Below are 20312 nucleotides of genomic sequence, written 5' to 3' on the forward strand. Positions count from 1 at the left end.
TTTGCAAACAATCTGTTAGTCATAACATTCTTTGTATTGTTAACAATATAAAGAATGCTAACAATGCGTTATTCACAGATTTTTTTTTTCTTTTGCACACCAGTTTTCGAAGATTATAAGCTATCAATAGAAATATTTTCTTGAAAGTTCGTTAGATTATCAAATATACATCTAGAAAATGTGCTGTACCAAAATTGTTCCCAAAAAAACAGTTTCTATAAAGCAAAATAATTTTTTTAATCAAATATGCATTTCAGGGTTATTAGTTTTAACACCAGTTTTCTCCATTTCCAGTGTAGTTTTCAACGGATAATTTTCCTTGATTTTGGTTAGAAGAGGCAATACACATTGTAGAAAGGAAGAAAGTATGGTCTTTTTTCTTTCTCAAAAACAATTGTTGCGATTCTTTCCTTGTTTCTTATGCAAAGAAGCAGTTGCATGCAGAGGTTTTTTTTTTTTTTTTTTTTTTTTTGCCTTCTCAATATGAAGAACTGTCATGCAATGCCAAAGAGATCAGAGTCCAGTGTAAATATAATTCCTTTTTGCAAACAGAGGGAGAGCATGCAATGTAAAAACAAATGAATGGAGTATCACATTTCATGAGTGCTGGGCTAGTTTCGGTGGGAGAAGTGAAAATAATTGAAAAAGGTTTTTAAAAAATGCACACTTGATGATACATTTTTGTTGTTTGAGTGATAATCAATAGAAATTCCTGAAATTTGAAGAATGAAAATCAAAGAAAACAGTTCTAGCACCAGCTATAGCAAGCTTCAGCTCTGTGGTTAAGAGTAAAAATTATAGAAATTATTGAAACTGGACCAGGATGAAAATTATCGGAGCGGACCAAAGGAAGTAGCGAAAGAAGTTAGCAAAGAAAATAAGAAACCCTTAGAAATAATCATAAGATGAAAAACTCGTGGATCCTTGAATACAGAGGAGGTCCCTGCGGATTGGATATATGCAAATGTATCCACGATTTACAGAGCGGAATAATGTAGTCAACGTCACAATTATACTTCAAACACAGTATGGGCTTGTTAACGGGAAATCTCGTTTGAACAATTCGATTGGTTACTACAATGTGGCCAGAATGGAACTGGATGCAAAAAATAATTTACATGTCATTTAATGGATTTCAGAAAAGCTTTTATACTATTCCACATAAAAAACCCCGTGTTGGCCAAGATTTTTGCAGCTCCGGCGAAAACTAAGTTTTTATATATATTTAGTCATTTTATTGACTCAATTGTTATACTAAATTAGTTTCTGTAAGTAGCTTTATAGCCCTAGACAAGCTCCTTGGGTTATTTGAATTTAGATACCGATTTTGAAAGTTAATACTTAGCAACAGGAGATCTTACCATTCGTAACTTGCCACCATTTTTTTTTTATGAAAACCCCAAACATTAAGTATTAGAACCTATGGTACTTAGTACGCTGCATGGACTGGAGTTTGAGAAGACGAAAGAAGATATTTGTTGACATTAGACTTGAACTTCTACAGACTGTAACTTTCAGGAAATATGTATAAAGGAAGGTCGTTCCAGAAAACAGCAGTTAGATGAATAAACGAGGAAGTTTAAAAATTGGTTCTATGAGTATGAAGTTGGACAGTAAGTGGATGATGGTTGGTGGCGGCATGTGTTCAGGCTGTTTTGAAAGAGAGAGAGAGAGAGAGGAGCAATTATAGAAGCCAATTCAGAAGAAGGTTGCCGATGTGGAAGTATCTATAAAAAAGCATCCAGCAAAAACAGTACATCTATGAGACAGACTCTGTTAGAGATGAGTCATTAATTAACCTAACTGCTCTCTTCTGAATGAAATCTAGAAGCCTGAGAGAGGTTTTGGGGGCACAGCCCCAGATGTTGGAACAACATTCCATTGTAAAGCCAATTTGAAATTTGTACAGAGCAAACAGCAGTTCAGAAGAAAAGTAATTCCGAGAGCAAATGAGAAAACCGTGTTTTTTAGATGCAGAGGAAGCAATATTTGTAATGTGCTTGTGCCAAGAGAGATTAGAAGTCAGGGCAATCCCCAAAAGAGATATCATCATGCCTAGAAATCGGAGTGTCACCAAAAATAAGCATAGGAGCAGAAGAATCCTTTTTGCAAGATATAAGACAGGACTGAGTTTTAGAAGGATTGAAATCAACTAATTTGTCTTTGCCCCACTGGAAAATTACCTGGAAATTGGCATTTAAGGAACTGGTAGCAGATATTCAAGAAGTAGGAGCTGATTGAGCAGGATGCGGTTTTGCAAACTGGAAAGTGGAAAGCAATGTGCTATCATCAGCAAAACTATGGATAGGATTTCCGGTCAATGAAATAAGGTCATTAATATACAAGAGAAAAAAAAGCGTGGGGGAAATTACTGAACCTTGGGGGACACAAGCATTAGTGGGGATGTTTGAAGACAGAGAGCAATCTACCATCACCTTTAGTCAATAGTCAGAGAGAAAACTGGATAACCAATTACAAAAAACAGTTGACAAACCATAAGATGGAAGCTTGTTTAGAAGACCTTTATGCCAAACACGATCGAAAGCCTTTGGGATGTAAAAAGCAACTGCTCTTTTCCACTGAATTTGTCCATCAATGGGTAACATAAGCCAGAATATCACCAACGGAATCTATACTGGCGATCATTGATCAGACGGAAGGTTTCTAGGTAGTTAAAGACTTGGCAGTTAATTGATTTCTCCATTACTTTAGAAAGAGTAGAAGTAATTGCAATGGGACAAGAATTGGATGGGAGGGATTTGTCACCCTTTTTAGGAACTGGCTGTTCCTAAAAAAAAGGGTTTTTAGGTTCCTAAAAAGGCTTTCTTAGTATCAAGATTCATCAAAATCCTTCTGACATCTTTTTGACGGAAGACCACAGGAGGCATTGAATGGAGCATGCTGGGAATGGTGGGGGGTGTCTTACCAAGATCATTAATACAGGAGTTGGAAAAAAAATGGGATTCTAGCAGGTCAGCTTTATCCTTGGCTGAAGTAACAATAAAACGATCTGACAGAGGTGGGAGCAGAGATGGGTAGTACAAGTTGTGGCCAATAGCTTTGGCAAGAGACCGGAATGCTTGGCTACCATTAGGGCAAGAGGCTAGTTTTCTACGCTTAGCCCATTCAAAATCTAGTTTGGACTGATTAATAACTGCTTTACAAATGTTACAAGCTTTGGTGTAGGCAGAAAATGAAACTGAAGAATTGGAAACAAGCCAATTACAATATGCAACATTCTTCTCTTGAACAGCCTTAGCACATTTATTGGAAAACCAAGGTTTAAATAAAGGACAAGATTTTAAAGTGGAGTGTGGGATAAAGGATTCCATTCCTGCAAGAATAATTTCACTGACACGATCTGAGCAAACATTGACATCAGGAGTTTTGAAACAGTAATCCGACCAAGGAAAGGAAGAAAAGAAATCTCGCAGGTCATCCCATTTTGAATTTTGTAATGCCAAACAACACGAGGTTGAGAATAGCCATGAGATAAAGGCTCCACTGGAGAAGAGAATCACCAAGTTGTGATCTGAGGTGCCTAAAGGACCACTCATTCACTGTGTACTTAGGATTGTGAGAAAAAGATCAAGCATGTTGGCTGTATGGTTAGGATTGTCCAGTATTCTGGTAGGTAATTGAACAATCTGTGCAAGGTCATTAGCAATTGCAAAAGCCTCAGCATCTTGACCAGCTGGGTCTGTGTGTCTAGAAAACGGAAGCCAGCTGGAGTTGTGAACTTTAAAATCACCATGGAAAATTACCTCACTGTTAAGAAAATTTGACTGAAGAAAGTCAAGTTGCAAAGAGAGGAAGTCAAAGAGTTCCATGTGATTAGTGGAGCTAGCATTAGTAGAAGCATACGATGCAAGAAAGCAAGCTTATGCAACATCAGCCAAAAAAAAAAAAAAAAAAAAAACCATTTCACCCCTCCATTCGATCCAAATGCCTCTCCAGCTCAGCCTTAAATTTATTTAGGCTATTAGCTTCCACAACAAAAGATGGAAGCCTGTTCCACCAATCAACTACTCGCTGGCTAAAGGCAAATTTACACACATCTATTCTACAATTATCTTTCCTCAATTTGAAACTGTGCCCCTCAGGTTTTTAGTCTGAGCAAGAGGAAGAATCCCATCAGCATTCAGCTAGCTCAACCCATTAGTTCAGAGAATGGTAGAGACAACAGATGAATTTGACAGAACTAGGTAGAGTGATTTTAAGCCAGAGAAGATCAAAAAGTGGAAATTCCAAGTTACCAAGCCTCTGACAGGAAATACTGAAATGGACATATGCACAAGTACCACCTTTGAGGTGAAAGGAATCATGCAGTGAATAAAAAGGGCAACTGAGATGAGCAGTAGTTGAATCAACCAATACCTGAGATTCTGTCAGAAAAAGTACATGTTGTTTGGCAGACTGTAAGTGGAAATGGACATCACTGAGATTAGAACTGAGACCACGCATATTTGTGAAATGAAGGGTTTGGGAGGTTTAGATCTTTTTGCAGATAAGTTTGTTCTATTAGTTTGACAATTCATAGTATATTCAATGATAAGAAATTTCATTACTTCATAGATGCTGTATAAAGTAATGAAATTTTTGGATATGGCGTACACATGGTAAGAATATCCCAGATCCTTGACATAACATGGCCTTGACGATGCGCCCCACATACACACTACTCGGACTCCCTCCAGTCACTATCTGGCAGAGTAGAGGTAGCAAGATTATACACTAGCTGATCCGGAAGCCTCCTAGAGAGTTACCAATAGGTTGGGTCCTGTGTACTAACTAGCGGGCAGCCCACGAACGCCATTTTAGAGCTGTACCCTCGAAATGTAAGGAAATTTGGATCTCACCATGGTATTCTACATAACTGCAAAGGACATCAATCATACTTATGATCAAAGAGATGGGGAAGGATTGACAGCAACTTAGCTCTGGAGACTAAACAGTTGTACCACCACTTCAAGCCTCCAAATAAGCAAAGTGGTGGTATTGCACCGGTTTTTTTTTTTTTTTTTTTTATGAAAACCCCAAACACGAAAGGTATCAAAACCTATAGTACTTAGTACCGTGCATGGGTTAAAGGAGAAGTATGGGGGGTGGGGGATGCCGGAAACTTTGCTCTAGAGACTAAACATGGGTTTCACCACTTCAAGCCTCCAATAAGCAAAGTGGTGGTATTTCACCGGTTGATGAAAGTCATCTACCACCTAAGATGGGATGATGGGAGTCATCTACCACCTAATATTTCCTGGTAACACAGATGGGCAGCATTCCTCCATGTGGTGCAGTTGTGACATCTCGACCCTGCTTATATTGGTTTGCACCTGGGTGGTCGTCACAGTGTGCTTGCGCATTGGGATTATACCCAGGATTACTAACAGTCCCACCATTGTGAAGGTGCAAGCAAAGAATTTGGCTGTCAGAGACCATCCAGAATTTGCCGACACTGGGTCCATTTGACTTGAGTGTCACCCGAATATCAGTTCCATCAGCGTTTTAGACTCAAGGGTAGCAAGCACAGCTTGTCTGACATATCTGAGAGAATGTCTGTGACAAGCTCAAGGACCGAGATTAGTATAGTATTATCAATTAATCAGTAAAATTTATTAATCTTATTAAATTTCATTGTTAATTAATTATATTTAAATGGAATCATGACACAGACTAGAGCAGAAAAGCAGTGAGCACAAAGTAGCAGTAGTACTGTGGCTCACGGGACAAAGGGGACAATTCTCCAACGCATCAGTCTAAAAAAATGTGCGAAGTGTGAAATGTTTGCAGACCTGTCTAGAACAGGACATGAGCTAACCAAGGACTATGTCTTTGTGTGTGCTAGGTGCCGACTGTGAAGAAATTAGGCACCAACTCAGCATTCTGATGGGCGTTTGAGATGTACAGTATATGCCCTAAAAGAAATTAATATGAGGGGCCCATCAAGCTCTCAGCTGCCCAAATCAATACCAGAACTCACTCCTGTGCATCAGGCAACACAGCAGCAATCTCCAAGGCAAAATGTGCTGATTCCAGGAAAGGTAGTTATTGTTGGTGACTCTACTGTCAGGGAGACAGGGAATATATTATGCAAAAAGGATAGGCAGAACAGGACCAGGGTATGTCTGCCAGGGGCAAAAGTTGATGACATACATTAGATATTATCTTTTAAGGGCACAACAGGTGATATTGTTGTGGATGTTGGCATTAATGTCCTCAAGAGTAAGACATCTGCAGATTTACTTAACAACTACAGGTCAATACTGAAAAAAAGTCGCGAGGTAGGGTTAAATTTGAAAATATTTGCAATTCTGCACAGACATGATAGGAGGGAGTATATGATAAGAGCCTTGTCAATCAATTCGGCCATGGAGAGATTGTGCAAGGCTGGTGGTGTAGAATTTTTTTGAGCATGGTCTGTGCTTGCTAACAGGGGAGACTGCTTCTACAGAGATGGGATACACTTAAATAGAAAGGGTGCAAGAATATTTGCTGATGCTATTGAGGCAGTGTTACGTGGGTCGGAAAACTGCTAGCTTGGGGAGATTCACAGACTAAAAGATTAACAGTATCCGCAGGCAGAGATAAAAAGTGATTCTTGCACTGCTTATACTCTAATGAGCAGCAGCCTAGAGTGCAAGTTCCTGGGGATTTCAAGAGCTGCTGGTAGTCATCATGGAAAAGTAAATACGTGGGCTGTGTCAGGGTAATTATGAATAAGAACAGGTGCATGTATACTTGCATGTGCACCAATGCTAGAAGAATAGTTAATAAATTTGATGAATTTGAAACTAATAACCCTGAAATATGCATTTCAGGGTTATTAGTTTCCAGTTTTCTCCATTTCCAGTGTGGTTTTCAACGGATAAATTTCCTTGATTTTGTGTTAGAAGAGGCAATATACATTGTAGAAAGGAAGAAAGTATGGTCTTTTTTCTTTCTCAAAAACAATTGTTGCAATTCTTTCCTTGTTTCTTATGACAAAGAAGCAGTTGCATGCAGGGTTGGTTTTTTTTTTTTTTTTTTTTTGTTGACAGAGTGGAAGAAGACAGAGTGCTAATCAAGGCATCAAAGGCTATTTGTTTGGATATCAGAGACAGTGTCACACAGATATAAGCAATGCAGAATTAGAATTTGGGGAGTACAATGTGTACAGATAGGACAGACAGAGTAGGAAGGGAGGAGGGGTTATGCTGTTAGTTAAGAAACACAAAATCTAAGGAAGTGCATCCAGTTGACACGGGTGGACAGTGCAATGTTGAGTCTGTTTGGTATGACAAACACTGGGAAGGGGAAAATGAGAGTAGGAGTATGTTATATGCCTAATGACTCTGATGAGTACAATGAACAGTTTGAATGATGAGTACAATGAATAGAATAGGCCAGTAAATCAGAATATCTTGTAATGGGGGGATTTTAACTTTCCAGATATAGACTGGAACTTGTGAGTTGGTCACTCGCATGCTAGCAAGACTTTCGTGGATTTATTGGAGGGTTGTTTTCTACAGCAACATGTTCGAGGGGCAACCAGAGGGAGTAATACTCTTGATTATCAGCAGTGATTATTCATGCATTAAGAATTTGCAGATAAAGGAACCACTAGGTGACAGTAATTACAATGTACTGATGTGGGAATTACTTAAAGATGTAACTACCAGCAACGGTAAAGAGAAGGGTTTTTGCTTCCATAAAGGTGACGACAGTGGTCTCAGTCGGTTTTTAAATTCTATACAGTGGGATCAACTGATGATGTTACCAACAGTGAATTCTAAATGGGAAGACTTTATTGGAGTTAATCTTGGAGGCTATTAGGCTTTTCATACAAACTAAGAAATACTGTTCAAGATTAGGGCCTAAATGGATGCCAGATGAATTAATTAGGCTTGAGGCAGAGAAGAAAAATGTATGGGATGCGTATAAATTATCAGGTGACACAGAAGCCTATGGCAGATAAAAGCTAGTCTGTAATCAAGTCACAGAGGAGGTTTGGCAGGCAAAGGCAGATTACTAGAAATCTTTGGCAAAGGATGCAAAGAAAAACAGCAAAGACTTCTTTACTCATGTAAACTCCAGAAGGAAGGGGGTTAATCAGATTGGTCCACTTAACAAAGATGGTATGACTATTGATGATCCTGCTGAAGTAGCTGATAACCTGAATGAGCATTTTGCTTCTACATTCACACATGAAGAGTTATTCAAGGAGGGCAATCCCAGAAGTTTATCAAACTCTAACAGGGAGCTAAGCGATTTTGTAATAACTCAGAGCAAAGTGGAGGAGAAATTGTTGAAGTTAAACATAAAAAAAAAGGCACCTGGGGTGGATAGAATCTATCTAGTTATATTGAAGGAGGTAGTGAGGGAAGTTAGTAAACCTTTAGCCATAATTATGAGAGCATCCTTAGATTCAGGAGAGGTCCCCATGGACTGGAGATGTGCAAATGTATCCACAATTCACAAAGGGAGTTATGACACAAATAATTATAGGACTGTTAGTTTAACTTCTGTACAGGGAAAATAATGGAGTCACAGGTTAAAGAGGTGATACAGGATCACCTAGACAACACTACAGTAATACTTAAGACACAGCATGGGTTTGTTAAGGGGAAGTCTTGTCTGACCAATTTGATTGGATACTATGATGTGGTTACAAAGGAACTAGATGCAAAAAATAATTTTGATATCATATACTTGGATTTCAGGAAAACTTTTTATACTGTTGCACATGGAAGACTGCTGTACAAATTGGAGCAGTATGGCATTAAGGACAGGTTGCTGCAATGGATAAAGGGATGGTTGAATGGGAAATGGCAGAGAGTGGTAATAAATGGACACTGCTCTACATGAACTAATGTTATTAGTAGAGTCTCCAAGGGTTTGGTGCTGGGCCCATTGTTACTTTGTGTATTTATCAATGATATCGATGAAAGTATATCAGGCTCAATGTCCAAGTTTGCAGATGATACAAAGGTTCGCGGGGTTGTTAATGACACTAAAAACAGTATGCTGCTGCAACAGGATCTGGAAAAGTTGGGGAGATGGGATAAGAAGAGGCAACTGAAGATTATCGTTGACAGATGCAAAGTACTGCACATGGGAAGCATACCAACTGTTTATACTACACCTGGGGAGGTGGAGAATGAAAAAGACCTGGGGTAATTGTGCAGTAAGATATATGAAGTTCTCTGGACAGTGCAGACAGGCTGCCAGAGAAGGTCAAGGAGTTTTGTCAATGATAAATAGGAATTTTGCTAGCAGAGACAAGGAGATGATTATCCCTTTGTATAAGGCAATGGTCAGGCCACACTTTGAGTATTGTGTACAGGTCTGGAGGCCTCATTTTAGGAAGAATGTAGAGTTGCTGTACAAATAAGTTACCATTACTGTACAAATAAGAGTTACCTATGAATAAAGGCATGGTTAAGTGGAAGAAGACAGTGTGTGGTTATTAATGGGCATGGTTCTTCTTCGACTAATGTTATTAGTGGAGTTCCCCAGAGTTCAGTGCTGGGCCCATTGTTGTTTTCAATATTGATGAATAATATTGTTGAAGGTATATCAGGCTTAATGTCTAAGTCTGCAGATTATACAAAGGTTGGCTGGGTGATTAATGACAGTCATCAGGGTGAGCTACTGCAACACGATCTAGGAAAATTTGGTCAATGGGCTGAGAAATGGCAGTTGAAGTTTAACATTGACAAATGCAGGGTACTGCAAATGGGTATTAGATATCCCAGAGTAACTTATCAACTGTGTGGTACTACACTCAGGGTAGTTTGTTTGTTATTTGGTTTTTAGGAGCATTAGCAACTAAGGCCATATTGCTCCGGGAATATGCGGTAGTCATTCCCTGACCTTTCCGCATCCTCCGTATTTGGTGGTGACGGGCTCGAACCCCGGTCTAATCAAGAAGCGTGTGCTACGCACTGCTGCTCCTTCCCACCTGGCTACGGAGGCGCCCACTCAGGGTAGTAGAAAGTGAAAAAGACTTAGGGTAATTGTGCAGTAATATATGAAGTTCTCTGAGGAGTGCACACAGGGTGCCAGGACCAGGATGGATAATGGGGTTTTGTCTTTGATATACAGGAATTTTGCTAGCAGGGATAAGGAGGTGATTATCCCATTGTATAAGGCAATGGTGAGGCCACATCTTGAGAACTGCATACAGGTTTGGAGGTCTCATTTTGGGAAGGATGTGGAGCTGCAGGAATGAGTACAGGGACGGGCAATAAGACAAGTGAGCAAAACAAAGTGGTGTTTTTACCAAGAAAGGCTTCAGTTCTGCAAATTGCAGCATCTAGAGACTAAGCACCTGCAAGATGGCAGACTATTTTAAGGCTTTGAATAGATCTCAGCAAGCTGAATGCTGAAGTGATTCGTCCTCTTGGTCAGACCACACACGGGGAGCACAAATTTGATTTGAGGAAGGATGGTTGCAGAATAGATGTGAGGAAGTTTACCTTTAGCCAATGGGTGATTGATTGGTGGAACAAACTTCCATCTGGTGTGTTGTGCAAGTTGATAGTTTAAATAAATTCAAAACAGAACTAGACAAATTACTGAATGAATAAGTGAAATGGGAGGTTTTTTTTGGCTGATGCTGTATAAGCTTGCTTCCTTGCATCAAGTGCCACTGCTAAAGTCTGGAGACTTCATTTGAGGAAGGATGTAGATCTACTGGAACAGATACAGAGAAGGGCACACCAAGATTGGTGAGGTGGAACAAAAGGGTACACTTATTGAGAAACAATCAGTTCTGCAAACTGCTGCCTCTGGATGTTAAGGCAACGTAATCTGATTGAAGTGATTAAGCCTTTGAATGGATTGAGTAAACTCAATGCTGATGGAATTTTTCTGCTTGCTCAAACTACTGGGGGCATAAATTCAAACTTAGGAAGGATAGTTGCAAGATAGATGTGCAAAGGTTTACCTTCATTTGGTGGTTGGCTGATTGTTGAAATAAACTTCCATCTGTTGTTGTTGTGGTAGTAGGCAGTTTGAATAAATTCAAGGAAGAAGTAAATAAACTATTGGAGGTGATGGATATGTAGTGTGCAGAGATTTGGGTTTTTTTTTTTTTTTTTTTTATTAGTATAAGTACTAATAAGTCTAATGAAATTAGATTTATTAGTACTTATAATGTTACAAATAATATGCAGTTAATGAATACTTTTATGATTAACTGAATTATAATTTGAGTGATTTATTTGCAGTATGTTTTGAATTAAGTATTAATGTTAATAATGACTGTATAGTTATGTTGATAGTATCTGGACCTGTAGTTAAATTTAAAAACATGTTAGACAATCATTACAGTTTTACTTTTATTGCATTTTTAAACTATGTATATATAATTCATATAAATTTATGTTCCCCCTACCATCCCAACTGACCAATATAGCTAGCTGTGTCTGCACATTTAAATACACAGTTTTTATTCATTTATGACACCCCCACCTTTCCCTGATAGATGTACTGAAGCAGTTGCTGTCAAACTTCCTTTTTTTCCACTACACCATTGCAGTGATCATAAGCAACTGATCCCCCTCACCCGACTTTATTTTTAATGAACTGCTGCCATTTGCTGTTGTAATGTCTACTGACTGGCAGCACAGGCACTATTTCATATTTAGAATGTGGTCAATTTAAAAGTAAGACTTGACAACTTGCTGCTGAGTTTTACTTAAAAAAGATGCTTATGTAAATTTGCAGCATTTGAGAGAGTTATTTACATTAATAAACAACACTGACAATAGCGGCTTGATTCCTGGTAAGGAAAAAAACATTTCAGGAGAAATGGACTTAATATATATCTGTTGAAATGGGAAACAGTTTGTTTGTTTAGGGATTTATTAGGCACATCGGCATCTATGGCCATAGTTCACAGAAATGGGAAACAGCCCTGTTTGTATGTTGTGTAATGAGTCAATTTTGGTTCTGAAAGAATTTAATGTTAAAAGACATTATGATGCTAAACATGCATCTACATTTGACAGTATTCAAGGACAATTTTGCAAAGATAAACTCCCTGCACTGAAAAGTAAGCCTTTGAATCAGCAACCATTCCATTCTTCCAAATTATGAACTCCCAAACAGAATACTTTGTCAAAGTCAGCTGTGCACTAAAAAAATAGCCAAAACCCCTTTATGATGGTGAATTTATTAAAGAGTATTTTGATTACATTGCTGAGATTATATACCCAGAAAAAAAAAGAGCTGTTTTCCAAAATCAATTTATCTTAGTAAACTATGGCTAGACATACCACTGAGTTAGCATCCAGTGTTGAGCACGCCCTAATATCGAATGCCTCTAATTTCGAGTTTTATTCATTGGCAATTGATAAAAGCATGGATGCCACTGATACAGCCCAATTAGTTTTTATTCATGATGTCAATAAAGTTTTCATGACAAAATAAATTCCTACCCTAGTTCCACTGAAGGACACAACCAAATCCAGTGATTTTTACTGCTGGTATGAAGGTTACATTAACTTGATTATGCATATCATGCAACATATCAGGTGTGATTACTGGAAACAGAAAATGAGCTCGTAATATGGTGGGAACACAAGGTTAAGTTAAATGAATATGATGCTGCTGCAAGAGCTAGAAATAACTCAGTAATAAAATATGACTAAAATTATGTGCTAATTTGCTGAATATTGAAAGTGTCAGTCTTTTGTAATAAAATAGTCTTCATTTGACCTAAAGACTTCCACCACAAACAGTTTAAAGAAATGCTGAATACTATTGAATTCAAAATTTGGGAACAATAGTTAACTCAACATAAGAGTTCAAGAACAATTAAGTTATTTTAATGAACACAACCAACATTAAAAAATATTAATGGCAAATAACTTATTCTCTACTCTACCAAACTTTCTTGAAGTTGAGCTAAAATTCTTAGCTGTCCAACATCTGGTAATATTTCATGTTCTGGAATAAGCGTCTCTCCCATTAAGTTTTCTGTCAGAATCTTTGATTCCTTCATGGTCCGTTGCTGTACTTCTTCAGGAGATTCTTCAGTATCTGGTGCCTTTGGATTTCTTTTCATTTCTTGCAAATTGACCCAGTTAGGAAGGGATCTATAAATACATGAATTTAATCCATATACTGTGACAACTGCATTCACCATTAGGAAAAAAATAGATAATTAATTAAAGATAATAACTAATAAATTAAGAAATAAATAGGACTGAGAAAGTCTGGCTTCTTTTATAATAATTTCTGCAAATGCAATTTAGACAAAGTTTTTCCACTTAATGCTAAATGCTTACCCAGGTATGTACAATTATGTGGTTAATTTTAGCATCATATTTTTTGATATTATTTTCCATTTATTACTTGCTAGAATATAAAAAAACTATTAAAAATTTTACTAGCTATATCCCTAGTTCAAATGAAGAGTAAAGTACTATGAGGTTTACAAGTTAGAAATTACTTCATATGAACATAAACATAACCCCAGGGGCTCACATCTGGTGAGTATGGGCTTGGCACACCCAGAGTCCTGAGCTGGATATCATCATCATCATTCTCTTTCTTGGTGATTCCCTCCCCTTCTACTTCTGACTCTTATTCTTTCTCAGGGTAATTCAGAAATTTTTTTTTTTTTTTTTTGGCTGGTGCAGCATAAGCCTCAGGCTTCCTTGCACCATATGGCTAATAACAACAATGAGTGAAAAAATAAGTTCTTTTCTCCAACTGGTTCATACACTTTCATACACAAACTCTCATTTTAAAAAAAACAAAAAAAATTTCATTGTAGTGAACTTTTTTTCAGAAAGACCACACAGAAAAATTCCATATTTTATAGAATAATAAATTTTGTAGTATCTGCAATTAAATTATAATTTTATATTTATGAATATCAAAACTGGACATCACTCCTCCTTTACTTTTTTATATAGAAAAAAGTCAACAAAATCATAGAACAAGGACACAACAGCCCCACGTACTGAAGCTGTTATTTGGTTTTTAGGAGCATTAACAACTAAGGCCATATTGCTCCGGGGATATGCGGTGGTCATTCCCTGACCTTTCCACATCCTCCATATTTGGTGGTCACGGGCTCAAACCCCGGTCTAATCAAGATGCGTGTGCTACGCACTGCTGCTCCTGTCCACCTGGCTATAGAGGTGCCACATACTGAAGTAAAGACAGAATGCCAAAGCTATTTTTGCTTAATTCACCATCATCAGGGAAGCATCTTGATTAACCCACCACCATTGTATATATATTTTTTTATGTACTGTACTGTGAATTTGGTGTCATTAAACATGTAAGATACAGGAGTTTATTAATTAAGCAAAAACATATTCAACATGTAATCCCTGCGTATCCAAGACCACTTGCAAACACTGATTGAAATATACCATAACTGGGTTACTTCAGTTTCTTTTCACAGCAGCTTTCAGTTTCTGAAAGCTTTCTGATCTCATATTAGCATTAGTAAAGGCATATGATGCAAGAAAGCAAGCTTATGCAGCATCATCCAAAAAAAAAAAAAAAAAAAAAACTGCTCCCATTTCACCCCTCCATTCATTCCAAATACCTGTCCAGCTCAGCCTTAAATTTGTTTAGGCTATCACCTTCCACAACAAAGGATGGAAGTCTATTCCACAAACCAACCACCTGCTGGCTAAAGGCAAACCTCTGCACATCTGTCTTTCCTCAATTTGAATTTATGCCCTCTCAAATGATTATTCAGAGCAAGAGAAAGAATCCTATCAGCATTGAGCATGCTCAAACCATTCAAGGCTTTATACACCTCAATCAGATCACCTCGCAGGTGCCTAGTCTCCAGACAATGTAATTTGCAAAATTTAAGCCTTTCTTCGTAAGAGCAACCCTTTGTTCCATTCACTAATCTTGTTATCCTTCTCTGTACTCATTCCAACAGCCCTACATCTTTCTTAAAATGAGGCCTCCAGACATGTATACAGTACTCAAGGTGTGGCCTGACCATTGCCTTATACAAGGGGATAATCACCTCCTTATCCCTGCTAGAAAAATTCCTGTATATCATTGACAAGACACTATGAGTTACTCTTGCAGACTGTCTGCACTGCTCAGAAAACTTCATATCTGATTGCACAATTACCCCCAGGTCCTTTTCATTCTCTACCACTGTCAACGTAGTACCACAGAGTTGATACGTCACTCTGAGGTTACTGCTTCCCATATGTAGTACTTTACATTTGTCAATGTTAAACTTCATTTGCCACCTCTCAGCCCATCTACTCAACTTTTCTAGATGCTGTTGCAGCAGCATACTGTCATTATTGTTCTTAACAACCCTGCCAATCTTCATATCGTCTGCAAACTTGGACATTAAGCTTGATATGCCATCATCAATATCATTTATAAATACAGAAAACAACAATGGACCCAACACTGAACCCTGAGGGACTCCACTAATAACATTAGTCCACGATGAGCAGCATCCATTGATTACCACTCATCTTCTCCCACTCAACCATCCCTTGATCCATAGCAGCAATTTGCCTCCAATGCCACACTGCTCCAATTTGTTCCGCAGTTGCAACAGTACAAAAAGGCTTTCTAAGATCCAAATATATAATATCAAAGTTATTCCCTGCATCCAGTTCTTTTATGACCACATCATAGTATCCAATCAAATTGGTCAAGCAAGACTTTCCCTTAACAAAACAATACTGTGTCCGAGCTATAACTGAAGTCTTGTCTAGATGATCCTGCAGTGCTTCTTTAATGAGTGCCTCCATTAATTTTCCTGGAACAGAAGTTAAACTAAAAGGTCTATAATTACTTGTGTCGCCCTTTGATCGTCCTTTGTGAATTGGGGTCACATTTGCACATCTCCAGTCCATGGGTACCTCCCCTGAGTCCAAAGAAGCTCTCATAATTCTGGATGTCAGCTAATCTGGTGAGAGGCTGGTACACAGTATCACCTCGCAAACATCATTGAAAGGGATCGATATGGCGGCCGAGGTGTTCTCGTCTGGGAAGCGTTATCTTGGATGGACATACACAACTCCAGACCCTGGAAGGCAGTACTGTAACTAATCGGTGCACGCTACTGTATTGAGGTATTCCTTCCCCATGTGCATCTGTTCCGAGGTGCCACTGGCCCCAAGTTCGCGTTTATGGATGATAATGCCACACCCCATTGCACTGCAGCTATTGATATGCTTTTGGAAAGTGAGGTCATTGTTCGTATGGATTGGCCTGCTCGTTCTTCCGATCTAAATCCCATCGAACACCTATGGGATGCTCTGGGGAGACACCTAGCGACACGTCCACATCCACCAGAAAATGTTCACCAGCTGAAGATGCCACTGACAGAAGAATGGACGATGTTACCGCAAGAACTTATCAACAACATTGTTCTAAGTATGGACAGGTGGTGCAAAGCCTGCATCAACGTTAGGGGGTGGCCATATCTCCTACTGAGGACCACCTCTTCCCTTTGTTCCAGCTTTGGCAGTGATGCATCTGTATCATAGCAGCCAGTGCTATGGTGCCATTTTTGAACAAAGTCCCTGTGTATTGTTTTGTCTCCGTTGTTGTGTTGGTGTTGTTTCCTTCATTTCTGTACCTCACAAGGTTTCTTTGATATGATTTTCCCATATCCGGGCCACTCCTATGAGAAGCTACAGGTGAAAACCTGACTGGTTCTTAAATTTTGCACACCAGTGTATGTATGTACTGTACATATATTATGTTAGTACTTATTTCTTTATTTCTATTTTGTAACTCTATGTTTTTAATTAAAATTAAAATGTACTATATCTTGTTTTGTTTTTTTATTATTTTATTTTACACTACATATTGTGTACGATAAACCATAATGCATGCATACATTATAATAAAACATACCATATAGACTATTCAATGTTTAGTACATGGTTTTAATGCTTTAAAATGGCTGCTAACAATATACGATATCATAAAAGCTCAGGAATGCAAGACACACGTAAACAAAACGTATAACGAACAACGTCTTGGAACGGAACTCATTTGTACACCGAGAGTTGTATGTACTCCGTGCATGCTATTTAAGTTGCTGTATTCCATGCATACTTAAGTTGATAAAGATGCAGATTGCTTTGAAAGCTACTTGTCCTCTATTTTAGTACTGTTATTTTTAACAGTTTTTATTTAGCTTTTATTTGTTTTTATCCAGCTTTTATCTAGTTTTATGCATTTTAATTATATTTACTTATTTAAGTAAAGTTTTATTTACCCATTGTTCAATCAGTTGTTGCAGAAACTTTTATGATATATGGAACATAAAAATAGCTTTGAAAATTGAAGGAGAGCAATTGTTAGCTTCAGTTCTCTGAATGGGCCAAAGAAATTGAAGAAATTCTCTGGAATTAAAGTCAAGAAGGTTTATGAAACTGAATCCAACAACAAATAAATAAATAAGAGAACCTCATTTCATCAAAAAAAAAAAAAAAAAAAAAAAGAGAGTAATTAGAATTTGTCATATGATCAAAGGAAGCTTTTGCTGTATCAGCAAAATAAAACAAAAAAAATATAAAAAACTGAAATGGTATTAGCAAATGATGGAAGGAAGCAAGCTTATACAGAATCAATACAGCATCAAAAAGAAAAAAAAAAAAAAAAAAACTACCCACCTCATCTGTACATCCCATCTAACAATTTATCTAATCCTTTCTTAAATTTATTGAAGTACCCATTTCCACAACACCAGATGGAGGTTCACTCCAACCATAAATTACCTTCTGGCTGAAAGCAAATTTCTGTACATCTAATAACAAAACCCTTCCTCAAAGTTATGTGCTGATCCAGCCGCCTTTGTAAAGTTGTCAGCATCAATTACCCATGAAAATAACTTATTCCAGTGATATAAAAGCTTTTGCTTTCATTAAAGGGAAAAGCTTTTGCTTTCATTAAGTTGACTATGGGGCCATAGACAGTTTTTAAATTCTATGTAGTGGTACCAACTGATGAAGTTACCAACAGCAAATTCTAAAGGGTAAACATTCTTAGATATAATCACGGAAGATACTAGGATTTTTATACCAATTTAAGAGATATTTTAAGGCTTAGACCTAAATGGATGGTATATGTATGGATGCGACTCATGGCAGAATAGAAGAATGAATGGGATGTATACGGGTGATAAAAAAACCTACAGTAGATATAAAGTAGTCTGCAATCAAGCACAAAGGAAATTAGGCAATGAATGGGAGAAGACAATAGTTATTAATGAGCACTGCTCTTCGTGGAATAATGTTGTTAGTGGAGTTGCATGGGGTTCAGTGCTGGGTCCCTTGTTTTTCTGTGTTTATTAATGATATTGATGAAGGCATATCACATTTGACATCTAAATTTGCAGATAATATGAAGGTTGGCAAGGTAGTTAATGACAGTAAACAGGTATGCTACTGCAACAAAACCTAGACAAACTAGACAGATGGGCTGAGAAGTGGCAATTGAAGTTAAACATTGACAAATGTAAAGTGCTACATATGAGTAGCAGTAATCCCAGATTAATATACCAACTGTGTGTATCACATTCTGGGTGGTGAAGAACAGAAAAGACCTGGGGTAATTGTGCAGTCTGATATGAATTTCTCTGAGCAGTACAGACAGGCTGCCAAGAGAGCCGAGAGGTTTTATCAATGACATACAGGAATTTTGCTAACAGGGATAATGAGGTGATTATCTTGTTGAATAAGGCAATGGTGTGGTCATATCTTCAGTACTGCACACAGGTCCCAAAGCCTCATTTTTGAAAAGGGTGTGGATCTGCTGGAACATGTACAGAGAAGAGCAGTGGGATTAGTGAGCGGAATAAACCAGTGCCCTTTCCAAGAAAGCCTTCAGTTCTGCAAACTCCAAAGCCTGGAGACTAGGCACCTGCAAGGAGATTTGATTGAGGTGTTTAAGGTATTGAATGGACTGAGTAAGCTCAATGCTGATGGAATCCTTCCTCTTGACTTTATGCCCCCTCATGTGTACAGCTCAGATTACACATGTGGGAGGCATAAGGTAAAATTGAGGAAGGATGATTGCAGGATTGATGTGCAGAAATTTTCTTGAAGCTGTGGGTAGATGATCTTTGGAACAAAGTTCCATCTAGCATCAAGTGCTGTTGAAGTGGTAGTTTGATTAACTACAAGAAGGAAATGATACAAAAAACTGCTTGCTCTCTCTCTTTCTTTTACTTTTTGCTGATGTTGTATAAACTTGCTTTCTTGCATTATTGTCACTCTTAATAATAGTAATACTACATTTCTTAAAAGTTCTTTCATCTATATTCACCTGCCCAATTAGTAGAGCTGCTCAGCATCTCAGCTTTAGTGTTATGGTGAGATTGTAGTTGAACAGTGGTTCAGGTCTGGAACAAATCTAAAGAAAGATACTGAGTTCTTTCTTTAGATGTGACCCCCCCCCAAATTATTGAAAGTATTCAAAGACAAAGCAACTAATCTGATGAGAACAATAAAGGACAGCTACACGAAGAGAGACTACAGAGATGTGAGTTACAGAGCATGGAAAATGTGCATCTTGGGAAGGGGAGAAATATCTGACTGAGGTGTATCAGATATGGAATTTCTGAAGTAAAATGGGAGACAAAAACTAGGAGACATAAATAACTAGTGGGAAAACTGAAGCACTTAGTTTATATTTGGTAAAGATACTAGAATAAACTGCTTCCAAGGATAGCTAAGATTGGTAGTCACTTAAAATTTAAGGATCAGCTAGATCAGTACTTTTTTGGCAATGAAAACAGTATGATGAGAGCAGACAGAGACTATATACTTCCTTTCTTTTTCTTTTAAGCTAATGCTAACCTTTTGGAATAAATTAATACTAAATGGCAAAATACAGGATTGTAAATTGTTTTCAAGTCATTAAACAAACAAAAAGTGACTTTTTGAATACTCCAACCTCAAGCTATAATATTCACATTCAACCTCTCATGAAAGCTGAATCTCTCGTGAGAGGTTACAGTAAAACCGGAAAATGCTGGAATCATGGGTAAGATTCTCAAATAGATCCCATAGTGCAGGAAGTAGAGAACTATGTATAATGGGTACTATTGAGACTGGTTCAGGATTTTCTCTGGGACCACTGCTGTTTCTTATTTTCATAAATTAATTTGGTAAAGGGGAGAAGGGGCATGATTTTGTAATTTGCAAATGATGTCAAGATTGGTAAATTAGTTAAAGATCAGTGCTAAGCAGGGCTTCTTCGGGACAATGTAGATAGATGTCAAGATAAACAGTGTTAAGAGATGATCAAAAAAGTGGCACCTATGTGATTTAATTGGGCAAAATGCAAGGGCTTACAACTGG

At 37.8% G+C, this 20312-nt stretch overlaps 1 protein-coding gene across 1 annotated transcript in view; it reads right to left on the reverse strand.

Moving 5' to 3' along the window:
• Window positions 1-20312, reverse strand: part of Sec8 (exocyst complex component secretory 8) — a 416647-nt gene that overhangs the window by 122013 nt on the left and 274322 nt on the right. The window contains exon 20 of the mRNA XM_090385352.1: window positions 12872-13082. Within this exon, the coding sequence (XP_090241478.1) occupies window positions 12872-13082 (211 nt within the window). The remainder of the gene's footprint in view (window positions 1-12871; window positions 13083-20312) is intronic.

Source organism: Mastigoproctus giganteus, chromosome 11, assembly GCF_048544385.1.
Source record: "Mastigoproctus giganteus isolate SK-2022 chromosome 11, ASM4854438v1, whole genome shotgun sequence".
Taxonomy (NCBI): domain Eukaryota; kingdom Metazoa; phylum Arthropoda; class Arachnida; order Uropygi; family Thelyphonidae; genus Mastigoproctus; species Mastigoproctus giganteus.